This window comes from Oculina patagonica, chromosome 4 (genome assembly GCF_052425735.1).
Source record: "Oculina patagonica isolate OP01 chromosome 4, crgOcupat, whole genome shotgun sequence".
Classification (NCBI taxonomy): domain Eukaryota; kingdom Metazoa; phylum Cnidaria; class Anthozoa; order Scleractinia; family Oculinidae; genus Oculina; species Oculina patagonica.
In genome coordinates, this window is record NC_135761.1 from 13,421,654 (window position 1) to 13,441,791 (window position 20,138).

General features: G+C 42.1%; 1 protein-coding gene across 1 annotated transcript; it reads left to right on the top strand.

Moving 5' to 3' along the window:
• Positions 1–1,350: 1,350 nt before the first annotated feature.
• On the top strand, positions 1,351–19,286 carry LOC144648160 (enhancer of mRNA-decapping protein 4-like). Its single transcript, XM_078507788.1, has 6 exons — positions 1,351–1,359; positions 2,215–2,300; positions 3,746–3,854; positions 4,168–4,267; positions 16,520–16,703; positions 19,103–19,286. The coding sequence occupies exons 1-6, from the start codon at positions 1,351–1,353 to the stop codon at positions 19,284–19,286; spliced, it is 672 nt and encodes a 223-aa protein (XP_078363914.1).
• Positions 19,287–20,138: the final 852 nt, after the last annotated feature.

The window sequence follows — 20,138 nt, forward strand, 5'->3', positions numbered from 1 at the left end:
TGAGTTCATGTACTGCATTGATTGATGAAAGTTAAAAACAGTGTTGGAACGAGCTTCATACTATTCGTCTCAGACGTCCGTGGACAAGGGCTTTTTTTCGGCCCGCTTCAGGGACCATTGGTTTTAGTCTGCTGTTAAAAATTGTGGTCACATGATAATGTTTTTACGGCGCTGCGGTTTGTAAAACACTGATCACGTGATGCCATTTTAGCTTCACGTGATCAGTGTTTTGCAAACCGCAGCGCCGTTAACTGCAGTGTCAAACTGCACAAGGTAAAAGCCCACAAATCATGAAGTCGTGTAGGCCTGCCAACTTGTTAACAGTAAAACCACAAACCAGACAGGGTCACTATAAGAATGAGCTTTTGTTAAAAATGTTCACAGGCGTTCTCTTGCCTTTCGCTCCACACCCCTCCTCTAATTTTTTGCTCACCATTATTCGCGCTGCTCCCCCGGGGGGGGGGGGGGGACTCCCACATGAAACGGACGGGGATGCTTCGTCGGAAATTTTGAAAAGAACCCCTAAAAGAGACCAATCTGGGTGTGGCTCAAGCTTTTCTTGACCCCTAAAAGATACCAAAAAACTAAGAATGGAGTTTATATTTGTATATTTTTTCGTGTGTTACCCTAAACGAGACCATTTTGGCTAAAAATATTGGCGTTTTGGGCGTTTTGCCCGGAACACCCTAAGGGAGACCAAAAATCCAAAATTTACACCCCTAAGCGAGACGACGAGCATCCCCGTCACTTTCATATGCGAGTCCCCCCCAGGGGCTGCTCCCCAACTAACCGAACGCCTGGAACAGGCTTATATTTTACTATAAACCAGATACTCCTGTATAAAATAAATAAATAATTAAATACATTTTCATGCTATGAAAAAAAATATTTTTTATTAGGCTAAAATTTTATAAATAAACACTATTACATTATTCATAAAAAATGTGTCAACATTGCAACTTTCCGATCTTTGCAAACAACTTGGAGTGTTGACAGTCGTCGAGTTATCAATAATTTTCCAAATATTTTTATAGTTTTAGAGCTAGTGAATTATGAGTAAAATAGTTTTGTGCTATTATAGTGAGTTCAGAAATCAGTACAGCACACAATTGTCATAACGATTTACGTACGTTATTGGTAGGAAAATCACTGGCATGCTAAAAACAGCTCAAGCAGCTCTATTTACACCTTATTCTTCTTAAGGTGAATTATACTGAATTTATTGATGGAATTTTGATTTTATTCTTTGCTGCAATATTCCATTTTTGAAGAGTATATTTGGTGTTTAAACTTTGACAGTGTTTAAACAGGACTCTTAATATGTCATGTGGATTAATGTCTTGATCGATTATGAGACAGGTACATGCATGGTAATTTGGCTGAAATTTGCATATTTAATAAACTTTGGCTGCAATTACTCAACCATGAAATGTTACACTCGGTGTTTTCTTATCATGCATTATGTTTGCCAGTCACATTTTTACCCCTAATCCATAATACCAAAAGAGAGGCAAAACATTCTGGTGTATTGAATTGAATTGGCTCCAAAAAAGTGAAGCCAGACATTCTTAAGCTTGTCCGAGGATTTAAACGTCATACTAAAAGATTTATCACAACATCAATTAAAACACGCTGCTACCCTTCCCAATTAACAGTTTCTTTTACCATCCAGCAGTGATCCAGAATTAGGGTGCATGGTCACGTGACCAGCATGGTTTTAAGCTCTATGAGCTTCTTTTTTTGTTTCTTGGGAGTATAAAACTTACATAAGAACTTAATCGGTATGAATTTTCACAAATGCAGTGTCTGATAGCTAATGCTGCTAGTACTGTAAAATGGCATCACCTGCATACATGTATTTATGTCAGAGAATCAGTATGTTTATTTCGTAATAATTTATTGTTGCCATTTTGCAAGCTTTTCGCTCATGAATCTTCTGTCACTGTTGACCAGAATGTTTTTTTTTTTTTGGAAATAAATGTCTTATATTTTAGAAAATGTTTAATATTATATACCAGGGGCTCTTCTTTCATTCTTGCCTTTTCTTTGCCGATTTTTTTTTCCGCCTGTATAGACTTTCCTCTGCCACCACTAACTGCCCCTGAGGGGGGCAGTCAGTTAGTTCTTATAATTAAGCATCACACTGTAATAGTTACAAGTTATAAGAATAGTGTTCAAAACTAAATTCAATTTTTGTGTTATATTTTCTTATAGGGGAAGGAACAAATGTCTGATGTGTCAACCTCAGAGAGTGAAGGAGTTGCTTCAAGAATGTCACTTGAACCTGTCAAACAAGTCATGTAAGCTGTTGATTTCATTATTATTATTTTGAAGTTGCATCCCTGTTTGATAAACCAGCAGTTTCAAGTGGAAAGTACATTAAAGTGCTAGAAAAAATACTGAATATTGGTGTGAGCATCTGGCACCATACAATGAGACAAAAACTTCCTTTCTACGTACTGCCCCACCAAATATCAATAAACAGACACATTGACACAACAGGGGAGCAAGCAGGCTGGGGTTTTGTTGTGGCATAGGAATGTGATACTTTCTCAGTCTTCTCAAAAGGCCAGTTGTCCTACTTAATTACCCAACCATGGAGCTCGCATGCTGCCTCACCCACCCATACACAACAGATGGGTATGGTTAATTTTCTGGCACAACATATATTATCAGATTGTATCAATGTCAATACTTGCAACCTCATCAATAAAAGATTCTATCTCCTGGGAGGAAATGATTTAAGATTCCAACCAAGAAATGCTCACAACAATGATGTATGGTTAACTCAATCTAGAATTTGATTTGAGAGAAGATCAAATTTCATGGGCATACCTTCTACCTTTGAGGGTAGCAAGCGAACCTTATGTACGCTCCTTTCAATACAAGATGTTAAATTCTATTCTCTTTTCAAATGACCGTCTGTTTAAAATAGGCTACGTAACAAATCCTAACTGTACTTTTTGTCAAGTGAGTAGAGAAACTATCAATCACTTTTTGTTTGAATGCACTTTTTCGGAATACGGTGACCGTTAATATTTTGAATAGGCTTGGTAATGCGGGTGTCTTTTGTTACGTGATGTTATTATTGGAATTCTGAAGGAGGGAATGGACTTGGTAAACTATATAATAATTTTAGGAAAAACGTATCTTTGGACCTGTAAACGAAAAGGAATTAAACCCAACTTTGATCACTTCAAACAAATTTTAGAAATCAAATACGAAACTGAAAAATATATAGCTTTTATAAGACAAATCAGATTAACGTGTTCAACAAAAAATGGAAATTAGCATTTGAGGAAAACGTCTAGAATAAGTTAAGTTAAGTAATAAGTTAGGTAAGGTAAAGTAATTACTCCTGTTGTACTTATAATTTTGTATGCTTTAGTATACGGTGCCTTGAAAAACTAAATTGTAAAGTTAAAATCTATTGCACATAAGTATAGGTTAAATCTTATCCCTTTATTTTGTAAAGTGTTGATTATCAATAAATTAAAAAAAAAATGATGTATGGTATTACATGTCTACTGTGTTGTTACAGAAAATATCCATACCCTTTCCACAGAAGGATTTTTGGTTTGAATCCCCCAACCCCTCCAGAAATTCCAGTGATTAAAGCCCCATACTTTCCTTTAAAAATTTTGGCTTTTGCATGAGACCCCCGGCCCCACCCCCTTGGAATTTCCATGGGGTGGGTATGGATATTTTCTGGAACTGCACATTACCCTTTTTGTGTCTTTTACAGTCACATGACAGGAAATGATAATGAAGGCAGTAAATCAGTGTATGGAAATGATGTTGAAATTATAACCAGTGAAGCAGCCATTCCAAAAAGTGGCACAGCTAGTAATAAGGTAAGATCAAATACCGTAGTGCATGTGTGATAAACGGGGACAATTTTCAAGAAGTAACTGATTGGTTAAATGCTGTAAACAGTTTCCTTTCAGAATTGATCAAAATATTTTTCCCCGGCTGTTGCTTATTTTTCTGGTCTATCCCATCCTCCATACTGAGAGGAAACCAAGATAGTGATGATGATATTTTCTATTTGTTTGCTCACCTCTCTATCTCTGAAAGTTGTTTAACAGGCTCATCTAACAGGATCATATTTTTGTAATCCCTGTTCAATGAAGTATACTGACTCATATTTGATTTATTGTTTTACAGATTAAGTTTAATTCAATGGCTAATTATGTCTGGGAGCTGAGGTATTACAGAGGATGTCTGATAGCTGTTAGCAGCAAGTCTATTGCTTATGCTCTCAGAGGTACAGACAACAGTTGCTTTAAGGCCAGATGAAATGAAAATGAGTTAATAAAAGCTTAGGGATATTAGAGATTGCTTTACGTAACTCTCATCAGATCATCAGCACATCAGCTGTGAGCATGTGAAATTTGACACATCTGCCCAGCAAATAAATATTTAAGGTTAAATTTGATAAGAATGCATGATGCATGTAGTTGGTAGCTATGTAGTGAAACAATGGAGAGCAAACGTTTGAACTCTCATTGACTTCTGTTGACTTTCATTCTTGTTTAACATTTATTGAAGCATTTGTCCCTGCCCCACCATTTTTTTGCCTTTCACTCCACAGTGCTTAATAAGCTTAAAAGCTTATTATTGCTCTTTTTTGCAGCACATACTCATGCAGCCTGCTAAGAAAGATGTCTTGAACAGTTAAATTATATGACCAAGGATCTGGCACCAACAGTGTAATATTCGAAATGCGCATGCTTAACATATGGCCCTACAAAGAGAGGGCCTGGGCCTAAGTATATTACACTCCTTCCCAACAAGAGGAATTGTTAACAGGAACGAAATGACACTAATGTCTAAACTATGCAAATCAAAGTCAAAGTCTGAGAGTTCATTTCAAAGTTCACAAAATAAGTCTCTTGCCTGATCTCCTTCTCAAAGTTCAGTTCAAAGTTCACAAATAAGTCTCTTAGGTGGTCTCCTTTCCCGCTGACATACCTCGGTTGCTGACAAGCCAACTCCGGCGAGTTTGGAGAAGTGGACTCCTTAGGATTCGGTCCCACCGACCAGTGTTCTCAGCAACACTGGTCGGTGTGGAAGCAATAATGGGAGACTCCAAAACAATGGTAGAACCACTTGTCATCGATCCACGAAACTCTGACTCATCCATGGACGGGAAGCAGTTCCTCCAGTGGTGCACTCATGTCAGTCACAAGACCAGACGGATCACATGCAGTGGACTTCAGGTGGTCAACATGAACAAATCGCACTTGGTTCCCACAACGGACTAGGTATGTACGCGGACCTTTCACTTGAGTAATTCGCCCAGGAATCCACCTTTCCACTCCCTGTCGCCAGTTACGAACTAGAACCACCTCATTTACTTTGAGTACTCGAGCCTTTACTCTTACTTCATCATGGTGTTGCTTCTGATTTATCTGTTGTTCATCAACAGCTTTGTTCAGGCTGGGCTTAAGTAGTGTGAAGGAATTTCTGATCTGTCGTCTTAAGAAAAGCTGAGCTGGTGACTGTCCAGTGACAGTATGTGGCGTACTGCGGTACATGATAAGGAAGTTAGCCAACCGGTGCTCCAGACTGAGTTTACTTGTTTTAATATTCAGTACTTGCTTAGCCAGGACCACTTTAGTTGTCTGCACTGAACGCTCAGCAGCTCCATTTGACGCTGGGTGGTATGGTGGTACGTGGGTGAACTTGACACCATTCTGTTTCATGAACTGAGAAAACTCTTCTGAAGCTAGCTGAGGCCCATTGTCGGAGAGACTACTTCTTCGGGCAGACCATAACGAGCAAACAGCGAGCGCAACACCTCAATGGTTTTCAGACTGGTCGTGGATGTCATAGGAATCACTTCCAACCATTTGGAATAGGCATCAACCATAATAAGAAAATTAAAGTCGACTTGTCCTTCTGCCAAAAATCAAGGTTAATTCTCTTGCAGGGCTTAACAGGCCATTTCCATGGGTGTAAGGGTGCCTTTGGCGGAGACTTGACGACTGACGCACAGACTTGACAACCACTGACCCTCTGGGCAATGTCTGCATCTAATCCTGACCACCAAAGATACCCTCTTGCTAATGACTTCATACGGCAGATCCCATGATGCTCTTGATGCAATTCATCTAAAAGGCGATCCTGATACCTTCCGGGAATAACAACTCTCAACCCCCACAGCACGCAACCTTGATCCACAGAAAGTTCCTCTCTGCGTGAAAAATAGGGCTGTAACAAGGGATCCTCAATGGCTTGGGGCCACCCATGCAAGGTCATATCATACACACGAGCTAGAACTGGATCTTTTCTGGTGGCAGAAGCCAAGTCTCCAGCAGTAATAGGTAGTTCATCTACATAACTGATCACAAACGCCTCAATTTCAAATTCATCCTTTGCAGTCGACTGTGCCAATCTCGACATAGCATCGGCATTGGCATGTTCGGCTGATTTCCGATATTCAATGTCATATTGGTAAGATGCCAAAATCAGGGCCCATCGTTGCATTCTTGCGGCCGCCAGTGTAGGAACACCCGTCTTGGGTCCTAATATGGTGACAGGGACTTGTGATCTGTGATCAATGTGAACTGCTGCCCACATAAGAATGGAACGTTTTCATCCCAAATACAATTGAGAGCGCTTCTTTTTCAATCTGCGAGTTCACTAGCAGAAAGAGTCCGAGAGGCAAATGCAATGGGCCTCTCTTCATCATTCTCCATCACATGGGAGATTACGGCATCAACGTCATAAGCTGATGTATCACAAGCCAGACGAAGGGGTTTCTTGAGATCGTAATGGACAAGGAGAGGTGAAGCTTGAAGCTGCTCCTTACTTCTTACAAACGCCCTCTCACATTCTTCTGTCCACTTCCAAGGGGCATCTTTCTGTAAAAGGTCATGAAGGGGGCGGAGAATCGTGGCTAGTTCCGGAACAAACTTGTCATAGTAGTTGAGCAATCCCAGATATGATTTCAATTCGGTGACATTGGTTGGACTTTTGGTCGGCTACCATGCTCTTGCAACCACTTGAACACTTCCTCCAAAATCTCCAAGTGTTCCTCTGTAGAGTAGAGCGGCCTGAAACCAGGATGTCATCCAACCGACAGACAGTAAACTTCACTCCTTGAAGTAGTTGATCCATAATACGCTAGAGAATTGCTGGTGCCGGCACAGGAGACCCCAAATGGCAACCGTTTGTAACGATGCAACCCCTTGTGAGTATTGATGGTTAGATGCTTCTGGGACTCTTCAGCTAATTCAATTTGCTGATAGACATAAGATAAATCAATCTTGCTAAAGATGCGCCCCCTGCCAAAGTTGCAAACAGATCCTCGGCATTAGGCAATGGATACTGATCAATATCAGCACTCTGATTTACAGTTGTCTTGTAATTTCCACATACATGCAGGGAACCATCTTTCTTAGGAACCAAGACCACCGGAGCCGCCCACTCACTTTGATTCACCTTGTAGATAATCCCCTCCTCTTCCAGTCGCTGCAACTCTTGTTCCACTTTGTCCTTGAGTGCATAGGGGACCAGCGTGCCTTCAGGAAAATAGGCTTTGCATGGTCCTGAATCTTAATGGAAGCTTTAAACTGCTTAAGGTGTCCATATCCACTTTCAAACAAAGCTGCATAACTTGAGGCAAGTCCCACTGCTGCATTCTCTTGGGTGACCTTGAAAATATTTGCCCAGTCCAGTTTCAATTTTTCCAGCCAGTTACGTCCAAGTAGTATAGGCTTGTCCCCTTTGGCTACAATCAGTGGCAACTGTGCTTCTTGAGATTGATACTTCACAGACACCTTGTTCGGGACAATTCACAGAATCTTTTCAACACGCAGTCGTAAACTCAACGCTTTAATTGCGATGCTCGATGTACCAATGTACAAACATCTCCACGGCTTGACAACTTGATCGACACACTGACTTGTTACGCCTACGGTAAAAAACTGAACAAAACAAACCTAATTTTACAATACATTCGGAATATAGGAAAAAACGGGAACTATGAAATCAAAACTTACATGTTCTGTGCGGTTTAGGTGGTAAAAACTGTATCAAAAAACAACACTGTCGAGCAATCCGCCCGACACGAAACTCTTTCCATCACAAACCATGTGCGATCGAGTCACGCGACTCGACCCAGTCCGAGCAACTTGTGCATAGTTAATAACAGACCTAAATCAATTTCCGGTTATTAAGTTCGGCCGCTAGTCGGCCTCAACATCCACCCCGCCTTGGGGCGATCTCCTAAAGCGTCCCAAATATGTGGCTTCTCACATGGACTTCAGGTTACACGCACTTCTTCTTACATGGAATTCAGGTCATTTTCTAACAAACATAGTTTCTGTATTGGACGAACATAGACACTGTCCTTAGTTTTAACTTTAACAGTTCGCACCAAGCCATCTGGCCCAGGGTACGTCTCAATGACACGTCCAAGGTTCCAGTGTCCCCTCGGGGTGTTATCGTTGACTAGCAGCACCAATGCATTGGGTTTAACATTAGGCAACGCCTTCCGCCATTTACAGGCTGTAGCTCGAGGCTGCAGGATGGGTAGGTATTCTTTAAGCCATCTTTCCCAAAATAAGTTGGCAAGAAATTGCACCTGCCTCCACTTCTTCTTGTACATGTCAGTCTTGTTAAAGACTCCGGGTGGTAAGCAAACAAAATTACGCTGCATCAAGAAGTGGGCTGGCGTTAGTGGCTCAAAATCACTTGGATCATCCGAGTTTGCTGTTAGGGCTCGGCCGTTCAGAACATGCTCGACCTCAGTAAGCAGCGTCTGCAGGACCGCGTCTGTGACCACATGTCCACCTAGGATAGATTTCAGGACCGTCTTCGCGCTTCGAACCAAACGTTCCCACACGCCGGACATGCTAGATGCAGTAGGGGGCTGGAATACCCATTTGCAGCCGTATTGGATAAGCTCACTCTCGATCCGTCCCTGGTTCCATTCATCAAGACTCTCCTTCAACTCGCTCTGAGCTCCGACAAAATTAGAGCCATTATCGCAACGTATCTCTTTCACTTCGCCTCTACGATTGATAAAACGCCTCAAGCACAGGATGAAATCGTCGGTGTCCATTGAGTTAACCACTTCTAGGTGGACACAACGAGTGGTTAAGCAGGTGAAGAGACAGCACCAACGCTTTGTGGTCCCGCGGCCATGTTTAACGTACAGGGGGCCAAAAAGGTCCATTCCTGAGTACGAGAATGGTGGTTCATATGCCATGAGCCGTGCCTCCGGTAAAGGTGCCATCTGCTGGACCATGGGTTTGGCAAGGACTTTCTTGCACTTGACGCATCGGCTAAGGACTGTGCGAACTAGAACACGGATTTGTGGGATCCAGAAGTCTTCCCGCAGTTTGGCTATCACATGCTCACGCCCCAAATGGCCAATGAAGTGGTGGACATGACGAACAATCTTCTCAGCTACGGCATGGTTTCTGGGCAGAATGGTTTGCCGGCCCATAGTAGATTCTGCTACTCTTTTCTGGCCACGTCCATTCACTCTCAGTACTCCCTGGGCATCCAATTCGGGATTCAAGGCAGCAATCTTGCTCGATGCTCTGACGACACCATTTGACTTCAAATCTTTAATCTCCTGTGCGTATGCTGAGCTCTGGACAATCTTCGCAATAGCCACCGTAGCTGCATTCAAATCATCCACGGTTAACCTTCCAGTCACGACCTTGTCTTTATCTCTAATGAACTGTGTAAATCGTAAGAGCCATGCTACCTTGCGTCTAAGGCGGGTGCAATCTGAGCAGGTTGTTATCAGAACTTGGAGGGGGTGCTCAAGGACGGATTCAAATTCTGGGTTTTCTTTCTTTGCTGCAGCTGGATCAGGGGTCAGTTCCAGAGAGTGTACATGAGTTTCTTTCTTCAGCTCCAGACCTTCAGCAGGCAAAGTTCTACACTCTTGTCCTGGCCAGGAGTCTTCTGGTCCCCACAGAAAGTCAGGTCCACGAAGCCAATTGTGGTTGGCGGTCAGAGAAGATGGGGTCATTCCCCTTGACACATAGTCTGCAGGATTCAAAGTCCCTGGCACATGATTCCAATCTTGCACAAGTGAGTGCTCTTTAATCTCTTCAACTCTGTTAGCTACGAAGGTTTGAAGTCTTCGTTTCTCATTCTTTAGATAGTGCAGTACTATCTCACTATGAGTCCATAAGAAAGTCCTGTCAATGTTCAGTTCTAATTCTTCTCGCAACATTTTGCACATGCGAGTTGCAAGTACAGCTGCCTGCAACTCTAGTCTAGGAATACTGACGAACTTCACTGGTGCATTCCTAGCCTTTCCCATAACAAAGGCACAATGGACTCGTCCATCCGGGTTCTCGACACGCAAATATGATGATGTCCCATAGCCAACCTCGGATGCATCTGAAAAGACATGAAGTTGCAACTTGCATTCTCGCGGGTCATCATCTGGTAGGAAATAGGATCGCGGGATACGCAACTGTGATAAGGAAGGTAGCTGAGACTTCCAAGACCTCCACTTTAACAGAGACTTCACTAAGGGGTTCGTCCCATCCTAAATTAGCCTTCCACAGGTCCTGCACCAAGCATCTTGCAGCCAGCGCTACAGGCCCAGCAAACCCTAACGGGTCAAACAAGGAACAAACAGTTGATAGGATACCACGTTTGGTCTCGGGGCGGTCAAGGTCCTTTATCTTGAAGCCCAGAGTATCATCTCCAACGAACCAAAGTATTCCCAGCGCTCTTTCGATGGGTGGATCATCCAAATCGAGGTTAAGTCCTTGCTTGGACAGCTTGTCGCTTGGAACTGCCTTGAGCACTTCCTTTGAATTTGACGTAAACTTAGTCAGGTTGAAGCTACCTCGGGCAAGGATGTTGACCATGTCTTGAGCCAGGTGAATGGCTGACTGCTCATCATTCTGTGAAGGCAGAGCGTCATCAACATAGAAATTTCTTTTTACAGCTGCGATGACACTGGGGCTGAAGTCCTCGGCATTGTCGTCAGCGACTCGCCGCAGAGTGGAATTTGCAACACAAGGGGAGGACGCTGCTCCGAATATGTGTACTTGCATAACGTAAACATCGGGTGGGTCTTCATAGCCATTTGTCCACCAAAGGAACCTCAGTGAGTCCTGGTCTTCTTTCCGTACACGTATCTGGTGGAACATTCCTTCAATGTCTGCAGCAATACCAATTGTACCTTGGCGAAAACGCAGGAGGACACCAACTAAACTGTTGGTCATGTCTGGCCCGCTTAATAGATTCTTATTAAGCGAAGTTCCTTCGTATTTGGCTGCCGCATCGAAAACTATGCGCACCTTTCCAGGCTTGGTAGGGCTAGTTACCGGGTGATGTGGGAGATACCAATGGTTACTGGATTCCGTAGCTAACTCTTTCTCTGACAACTTGCGAGCGAATCCACTGCTGATGTAACTGTCCATTACTTCACGATACTTAGTGGCCATCTCCTCGTTACCCAATTTCGTCAAGCGACGTCGCAAGGACTCTAAGCGTTGTTTCGCCATAACAAGATTATTTGGAAACTGGCGCTTATCCTTCTTCTAAAGCATGCCCACTTCATAACGTCCATCGACGAGACGTGTGGTGTCTTCAATTATTTGCATTGCTCTCTTGTCTTCAACTGAGAGGGGCTTCTCTCCTGACTTAACAGCTCCATAGTCTTCGAGTTTCCAGAATTTCTCAATTAGGTCAACTGGCTTATGATCAACTGAAACAAAGTTTACTGAGACTCCCTTCGGATCCTTGACGCCATAGCGACCAGCAACGCACCAACCAAGGGGGTATCGACAACCATAGAATCCTTTCTTCTCATCTTCGGGAACTCTAACTTCTTTCTGTATGTGCGCGTAGGGGATGTTGTTCCCCACGAGAATGGAGACTCTCTTAACATCAACTGCTGGAAACTCAATGTCACATAAGTGAGGGTAGTTCTGGACGTCAATTTGCTCTGGCAGGGCTCGCTGTGACTGGTTAAGGTCAGGTAGAACATAGGCTTCAGTAACCTCAATACTTTCTCCAAAACTTTCCGAAGAGCTCAAGGTAAAGGATACTCGATTAGACTCCACAACATTGTCACTGCTTGTGATTGTATTAATTCTAACCTGCTCAGGTGTTCCTTGTATGTCAAGGTAATCAACTAAACTGCGGTCAACGAGGGTGTCAGTACAGCCGCTATCTAGAAAGGCGTAGGTGGAGACAGCATTGCCATTCTCGGCGGTGATAATGACAGGAACAACGTTCAACAAAACTTGTGTTTCTGTGGTAGACAAACTGGCAGATTATATGGGTGTTGTTTCAGGTTTGCCTGAATTAGCACTTGCAGTTTGCCCCGTATTTACGCCCTCGTGACTTGTGGGATAGGAGGTAGCCGAAGGCTTGTCACCTTTATCCTTGGAATCCTTATTGATCGGTGGGTTGGGGCGGCGACTATCCTGGGTCTGATCAGTATGCAGAAGACTAAGATGACGACCAGGGCATTTTGAACATGCTGGCGGTTCAGGGCAAGAACCAGAACCGTGTCCAGGCCTTTCAAGGCCACAGTTAAAACAAAATCCACAAGATGCCGCATACTGTCGTCGGACTGCCACATGTTCACACTTCTTGATGATGGGGCAATGCTGAAGCTTGTGTCGCTTAGATTTACAGATTCCACAGTTTTTTGAGCTAGGGGCAGGAAGTTTAGTTTCAACATCCGTGGCACTGATTGTGGGATTCTTTGGTGGCTTTGGTGGAGGTGGAGGCTTAGGAGGCAACTTGGTTTCTTTATTCTCACGCTTCAACATTTGACCTCCAAACACCGGGTCGTTCCTAATGGACGCTTGTCTCTTTACAAAGGCGGCGATGTCCTTCAGCCGAGGAGACCTTCCGCTCTCGACAATCTCATAATTCTCGTTTTGCCACTTGATGATCAGATCATTAGGCAGACGGCTAACTATGCGTCTAAGGTTCGTTGCAACACTTGCTTCACGTTCAACGTCGCCTTGAAGGATTCTTGTAGCCGCATTCAGCTTCTCAGAAAAGTTCATAAGTCCAATATTGTCACCATAGGTCAACTTGGGACCTGATACGAGGTCTTCTATGCATGCTTGAGTCACCCTTATGGTCTGACCAAAGCGTTCCTCCAGGGTTTTCATGATGTCGATGAATGAGCAACCTCTGTTTCGTTTTACCACTTCCAATGCTTCTCCGGTAACAAACTTAGGGAGGTATTCAACACGCTGGGCATCAGTTAGCAAATCGCTTTCAAGGTGCGTACAAATTTGTTCACGAAAGGAGGGAAAATCCACTGGATTTCCACTAAACTGTGTCGGTCGCATTCCACTTAGCATTTGTGCCTTCCACATTGCTGCAACGGGATCATGTGGGACCTGTTCACCACGAGTAACACTCTGTGACGGTTTAACACCAGGTACTCTAAAGGACTGGAGTGGCCTTATGCTGTCAGGGGTCTTACGCACATTAGATCCTATCGCTGAGAGGGATGACCTCGGCTGAGTTGTCATGCTGACCTGAGATTTCGTATTTATGGAAACAGGAGGGATTGGCTCTTTCTGAGAAGGATTTAGTTGAGACACCTCACTAATAGCATAACTGGCACCTGGGTTAGTATTAGATCTGCTGGTCTCCATTCTCTCAGAAACGACTGGGGTAGAATGTGGACGTTTATCAACTAGAAATGTGGCAGCATCCAAAGGACCAGCTGCTCCAGGTGTCAGAGCTTCCTCATCGTTGTACTCCATTTCAATTTTCCATTCTAGCTCAGCTAATGTTGCTTGCTCTTCAAGACGCCTAAGTTCCATTCTTTGTTTATGTTCGTATGCCATTCGAGCTGCTTCGGCTTCTTCCTTTGCCCTAGCCCTCGCTAGGTCCAATTTCATTTTTGAGACAAGCACCTTTTTCAAGGATTTCTTACGTGAGGATCCGGACACATTGGAAGACTTAGAGGAAACTGACACATTGTCATCACGATCCCCGTCCTGGTCTAGTAGTCCAGGATTCATCTGAGCATTTCCAGGCGAAAAGTCTATTTTTGCAACAAACCTTCACACTCATCAATAATGTCACGGGTCTCTCGTTTTAGATTGGAATAACGACTCTGTACATCTTCCAAGCGTTTTCTCTCATTTATCCCAGCAAGGTATTTCGTATGTAGCCCTTCAAGTGTCTTCCATTTTTCCGAGAGTAGGTCAAGGGATTTCTTAGCCTCCTCTGGGCCTTGGCTGGTATTAAGCTTAGACTGAATTTCTTTCAGTAAATTTTCAATTTCTTTGCTTACATTTGTCCACAGCATAGCCGTGCTGCGTTGCTCCCGGGAATCCCTTTGCCGTTCCAATTCCGTGAAATCGACGCGGGTGTTTGGTGGGGGCCTGGGTCTGAGCGAGGGGCCATCGTAGTAGCTTAATGGCCGAGTAAACACATTTGTTGTCGTACAAATAGAACTAATGTTACCTTCTACGGCTTCTACTGTCGTTGTACAAATCCTTCCGGGAAACTGAGTAGGAAAATCGGGCAATCCACGATCCATTCCAGGTTCAGCATAACCCAAACTGCTCAGACCATAAACATCCATCCCACTGTCGAGGCCGAAATCCAATTGATCCGATGCATCCATCGCTCAACGAAATCCACTCACAATCCAATATTTAGGAAGAACATTTTTGTACTGATGTTCGGGACAATTCACAGAATCTTTTCAACACGCAGTCGTAAACTCAACGCTTTAATTGCGATGCTCGATGTACCAATGTACAAACATCTCCACGGCTTGACAACTTGATTGACACACTGACTTGTTTAATACGCCTACGGTAAAAAACTGAACAAAACAAACCTAATTTTACAATACATTCGGAATATAGGAAAAAACGGGAACTATGAAATCAAAACTTACATGTTCTGTGCGGTTTAGGTGGTAAAAACTGTATCAAAAAACAACACTGTCGAGCAATCCGCCCGACACGAAACTCTTTCCATCACAAACCATGTGCGATCGAGTCACGTGACTCGACCCAGTCCGAGCAACTTGTGCACAGTTAATAACAGACCTAAATCAATTTCCGGTTATTAAGTTCGGCCGCTAGTCGGCCTCAACACACCTGACTCTCCCCCATTAAGAGTAACTGCTCACCAGAGTAGGTTCTCAACTAAAGGTTTGTTGGCTGCAATGGAAGGTTCTTAAACAAGTCATTGCACTCAGTTTCAGAGATAATGGACACTGCAAAACCCATATCGACCTCCATTGTGACTTGTCAGCCTCCAGCGACAACTGAACTTTATATCCACTGTTTCCTTTTGAATTGATAGCGTAGAAACGGAGGTCAACCATTGCACCATCAACGCCCTCAACTTCCGAAGCATTCTCATTCATGTCCATAATGTTCGCTTTATAAAAATATATATACTATATACAAGGCTAAAAAAGAGTTAAAAATTAAAATGATAAAACCAAACGTTTTCGGCTGTTTGCCATCATCAGGGTTGAAAAGACCGTCCGCAAGCATGTATATATATCTTATGTAATTCCCGTTGGGAAACGTTTAGAGACATAAGAAATGACTTGTTTGTTCAAACTGGGGCGGAATTGTTGGATCATTAGACCCTCAACGATCCTACGCTTGTGGAATGTCTGTGCTGAAGAGAGAACACGCCAGGTGAAAGATTGTGATGGGGTTTCCCGCAGGTGTTTTGCAGGTTCAGAGGTCAGGACTTTCTCACAGTCTCGCCAATGTAATCAACGCCACAAGAACAATCTCCTTTGTAAACAACTTTGGATCTGTGAGTGTTTTTGTCTTTGTTATTAAAGAGGCTTTTGATGCGCCTTGTTTGCCACAGGATTACAAAGATTGAAATTAGTGAACTTGTTGAGTTTTGCAATAAACGTTTTACTAAGTTTTTCGTTTTTACCTCAAAACGGGAGCTTGATGAAAACTTTCTTACGTTCTTCGAAAAGAAAATCTGGAATGATGTTGTCGTCTTGTGATCAGTCGGTTAGGAAGTTGTTGATTGTATGCAAATAAAACTGAGCGATCGATTCGCTTTCAAGTTGATTACGACGGTACAACTGGAAGCGTTCCACTATGAGAATAGGCTTCGGAGGATAATGAGCGGTTAAAATGTCTTTCAAAGCTTCAAATGACTTATCTTTTGGCGGGTACGGGCCAGCATATTGCGAAGAACTCCATAAGCATCCGCTCCGATCAACGATAGGAATGTTGAAACCTTGTGGTCCTTCTCGACGTAATTCGCTGTGAAATACATTTTTACCCGACCAATGTAACTTGCAATGTCTTCCTTCCCTTCCACATATTCTCTAACGTGCCCCAACAAGGACATTTCCGAATCCTCATCGCCAGATATGTAATATTCGGAGCTCGAAACTAAAACAAACTGTTCATGACATGGCTACCATGTGCTCAGGTTTTTAATCGAACTGTGCATGCTTAATATGGCCCTACAAAGAGAGGGACTGGCCCTAAGTATATTACAAACAGCAAATTCTTATCTTGTATGTAACTGATATTTGTTTCAGGCCGTCAAGGCTATGTCGTGAGGCTTCTTAACCCAAAGACAGACTCTAGGACTCTTATCAAGGGATTTGTTGGCATGATCAGTGAGTTGGCTTTTTCACACAGAGACTCTAACACCTTGGCTTGTGTTGACGAGGGTGGTAATGTTTATATCTGGGTCATCCAGGAAGAAAATGGTAAACTTGAGTATCCTTTTCTATCATTAACAGCATCTCAGTCTCTCTTTTTAACAGAAACACTGCCAGTTTTTTTACTAGCATAAAAAACTTCGGTTAAGTTTTGATCTATAAATTTATCAGCTATATGCAGGACGCGTGTCACTTATCAACCTAGTAAAATGGCCCAGCTCACAACGAGTCTCTCGTAGCTGAGTTGGTTAGAGCGCCCAACCGGTATCTGGGAGGCCATGGGTTCGATTCCCGTCGGGGTTCTCAGAATTTTTCTTTGTCCCATGCTCGAGTCATGTTGAACACTTCATCTTCGAATTCATTATTTATTACCAAGCTTAAAATTTACCATCTTTATTATTTACTACATTCATTGGAAATGTCAAAAATTATCTTGTTTCCAGATTTGTTTTATCCTTTTCTTCTCAAAAAATAACTTGACTAATTTATTTTGTACAATCACAATCAGTACCAATTTCCATGACTTTCCATGACCCACACTAAAATTCCATGACTTTCCAGGCTTGGAAAATAAAATTCTAAAATTCTATGACGTTCCATGACCTGTACAAACCCTGCCATAGGGGGCTGGGGGTACATGTACATTGAAAAAATAAATAAACATATGCGCACAATTTACAAATACAACAGCCACAAATTCCCATGTAAACCCAGCATCAATTATGCAAAGTCACTTTCCCCTTTAAATCTAACTCTTAATCATAACAATAAGCAATTATTGGATGAGGTTGAGCATGATACCGAATTCAATAATTGTTTTATTATACGTTTTCGAACAATTTGCCATAACTAATTCTAGCGCCGGCGTAACTAATACGTTACGTAATAATAATTATTACGTAATTAATACGTAACAAATAATTAATATAATATAATATAATATAATAATTAATACGTAACTAAGACATAACTAATTCTAGCGCCGGTTTTATCTTGTGGTTCCTCCAGGTTCTTCTCCCTCAAATTATCATTCAGAATTTTTCACTTGTTTTTTTTTGTTCTCTTGGTGTTTTTAGAATCTTTATTCTCGATCAAAACTTTCAATTCCTCTTCGGAAACGGAGGCGAATCGCCCAGCCATATTTTCAAAAGTTTGACAGCACTACACGGACGAGGGTTGGAAACTAGGCGGACTTTGACCTCGACATGATAACCCAATATCTGCTGCAGATATTGGGTTATCATGTCAAGTTCACATGCTACTGTATATTGACTGAATGCTCTCGACCAATCACATGTTTCAAAGTAATTCTAATGTATAATGACATTTGTTATCGAGGTTTTACATGTATTATGTGCACTTCTCAGTTGTGAGAGGCTGAAGGGTATCATTTGCCCATCAAGCAAAATCAAACAAAATGCCACAGTTTAAACTCAAAGTTAAGTAAGTATAAAAATCTACAGTAACTGTATAAACCTACAGAAAAATTAACAACTAAACCGACAAAAACAGATTTTTTTATAAATTTAGACTTACCTCATATTGGGAGAATATAATGCTGATCATTTCAGTAGGGCAAAGCTTTTAAATCAGCTTTTTAAATATCAGAGACGAAGCGGCGGTCTTTTAAGAATTAACGTGAATGAAGGGGAGTGAAGGTATGTTAGCCATTGATTGGGCAATAAAAGGGTATGGTGAATAGTCAGCGGTTTCCCTTCAAAAGGCTCGGAGCCATTCCTGTAATGGTGAATGGTCAGCGGTTTTCCTTCAAAAAGCTTGGAGCCATTCCTGTAATTTTAATTAAAAGGTAATAGAACCGCTCATAGATCTTCAATCAAACTTTGCCTGTTGGTTGTTTACCTTAAGGGAACTTAAATTTTCAAATAAAAAAGGGGGGTCACCGGAGCAGGAAGACCTTGTATATACCACATAATAATCCTTAATAATGCCTTTGCCAGTACTGGCAAAGTACACGTTTCCGGTCATAATTAATTTTTCTGCCATAGAAATTGATCTGTATTCATTTTATAGAAAGAATTTGATCGTTGCACTCAAACAAAGAGAAAAAATGATAGGTCACCGTACTCGTTTACGAGAAAAGGATGATTTATCTCTCGCGCGAGCCAAGCTGCATAGAAAAAAGCGGCCATTTTGTTTGTGTGCGCGCGCTAATTTTGCGTAAAATTCTGCGTAGTAAGGATGCGCAATGCAATACTAAGGAATCACCTTAATGGCTAGCCTTCTGGCCGCCATCTTGGTTTTGCGCAACACTGTATGCCGTACGTACTTGCCCACGAGCCATGCCGCTAGCCATGTTGACCATGAAAACTCATTTCGATAGTGTTCCTTCTTCTTCCTTCTCTCTTTCATGGTTATGGGGCTCTGCTCTTGCGGCCCTTCAGGCCGCTGTAGAGCTCCGCTATTATTGTTCAGGACATACCTTAACCCATTCTTTAGATACTCGGTAAAACTTCACATTAAACGTCCTGCTAGCACACTCTCAGAGCATCACAGACTAATATGGACTCCATACATGCCTGATGCTAAGGAACAAGACAGAAGTGAAGAATCCACTGTAGAGGAAGACCGTCCACTAGCCATTACACATGGAAATCAGGTTACATTACTTTCTTGTGTGTAGAGAAGGTTCATTCACTTTATAGAGACATTCCATTTTTTATATGCATATACCCATAAAGGAAGGCATAATTTGGACACCCTTGTTCTTTAGCATTGCTTTGAAAAAAAATATATTCTCAGATGCTCACAACTTTTTTTGGTATCATTTGTGAATATTTTCTGATACCCCAACATTTTATCAGCTTCTTTGAAAAATATCATATTAAAAAGTGTCCTCAATGGGGAGGAGTGGGATACATGTGTTTTAAAAAAGTGGAATGTGCCATAGTTATTGTACATCCCTGTTACTTATCCCCCCGTGCATGTGGCTTGTATAACGCTTGTATTCTATCTTACCAGTTGGTTATGGGAATGGAATCTTGAATAATGACAAGTAATGCATACAAGTAATGACAAGTAATGTTTGTTTCGTTAAAAACGAAATCTTAATTTGTGACGATCACTTTACAATCGATCATTAATAAGAGAATTACGTTACAATCGATAATTAATTGTAATTAGTGCGAACGGCAATTGAGATCACCTGCGGTTTCCTCCCGAAGATAAAGAACTAAATAAGAGCCATCGGGTATGTACAGTAAATATGTAATCATTCGACTTTGGCAAATTGTTATGTATAATTATCGTTGTAATGTTGATACAGGTTTCGAGAGACTCAACTGACTCAAAGCTGTAAAACAGATACATACTAGTTATGCAACGCTTTCGAGTGGTATACTATGGAATATCTCACGAGTCACTTGTATTTTCTCGGTATACACACGAGCCTTTAGGCGAGTGTGTATACGAAGAAAATACAAGTGACAAGTGGGATATTCCATAGTATACCACGAGAAAGTGTTGTGTAACTATT

Bases quoted from the DNA above. Each gene is read 5' to 3' on its own strand.
- LOC144648160 (XM_078507788.1), top strand. The intron at 4,268-16,519 runs GTACAGACAACA...TATTTGTTTCAG, and splicing joins TATTGCTTATGCTCTCAGAG to GCCGTCAAGGCTATGTCGTG. The intron at 16,704-19,102 runs GTATCCTTTTCT...CCCATTCTTTAG, and splicing joins GAAGAAAATGGTAAACTTGA to ATACTCGGTAAAACTTCACA.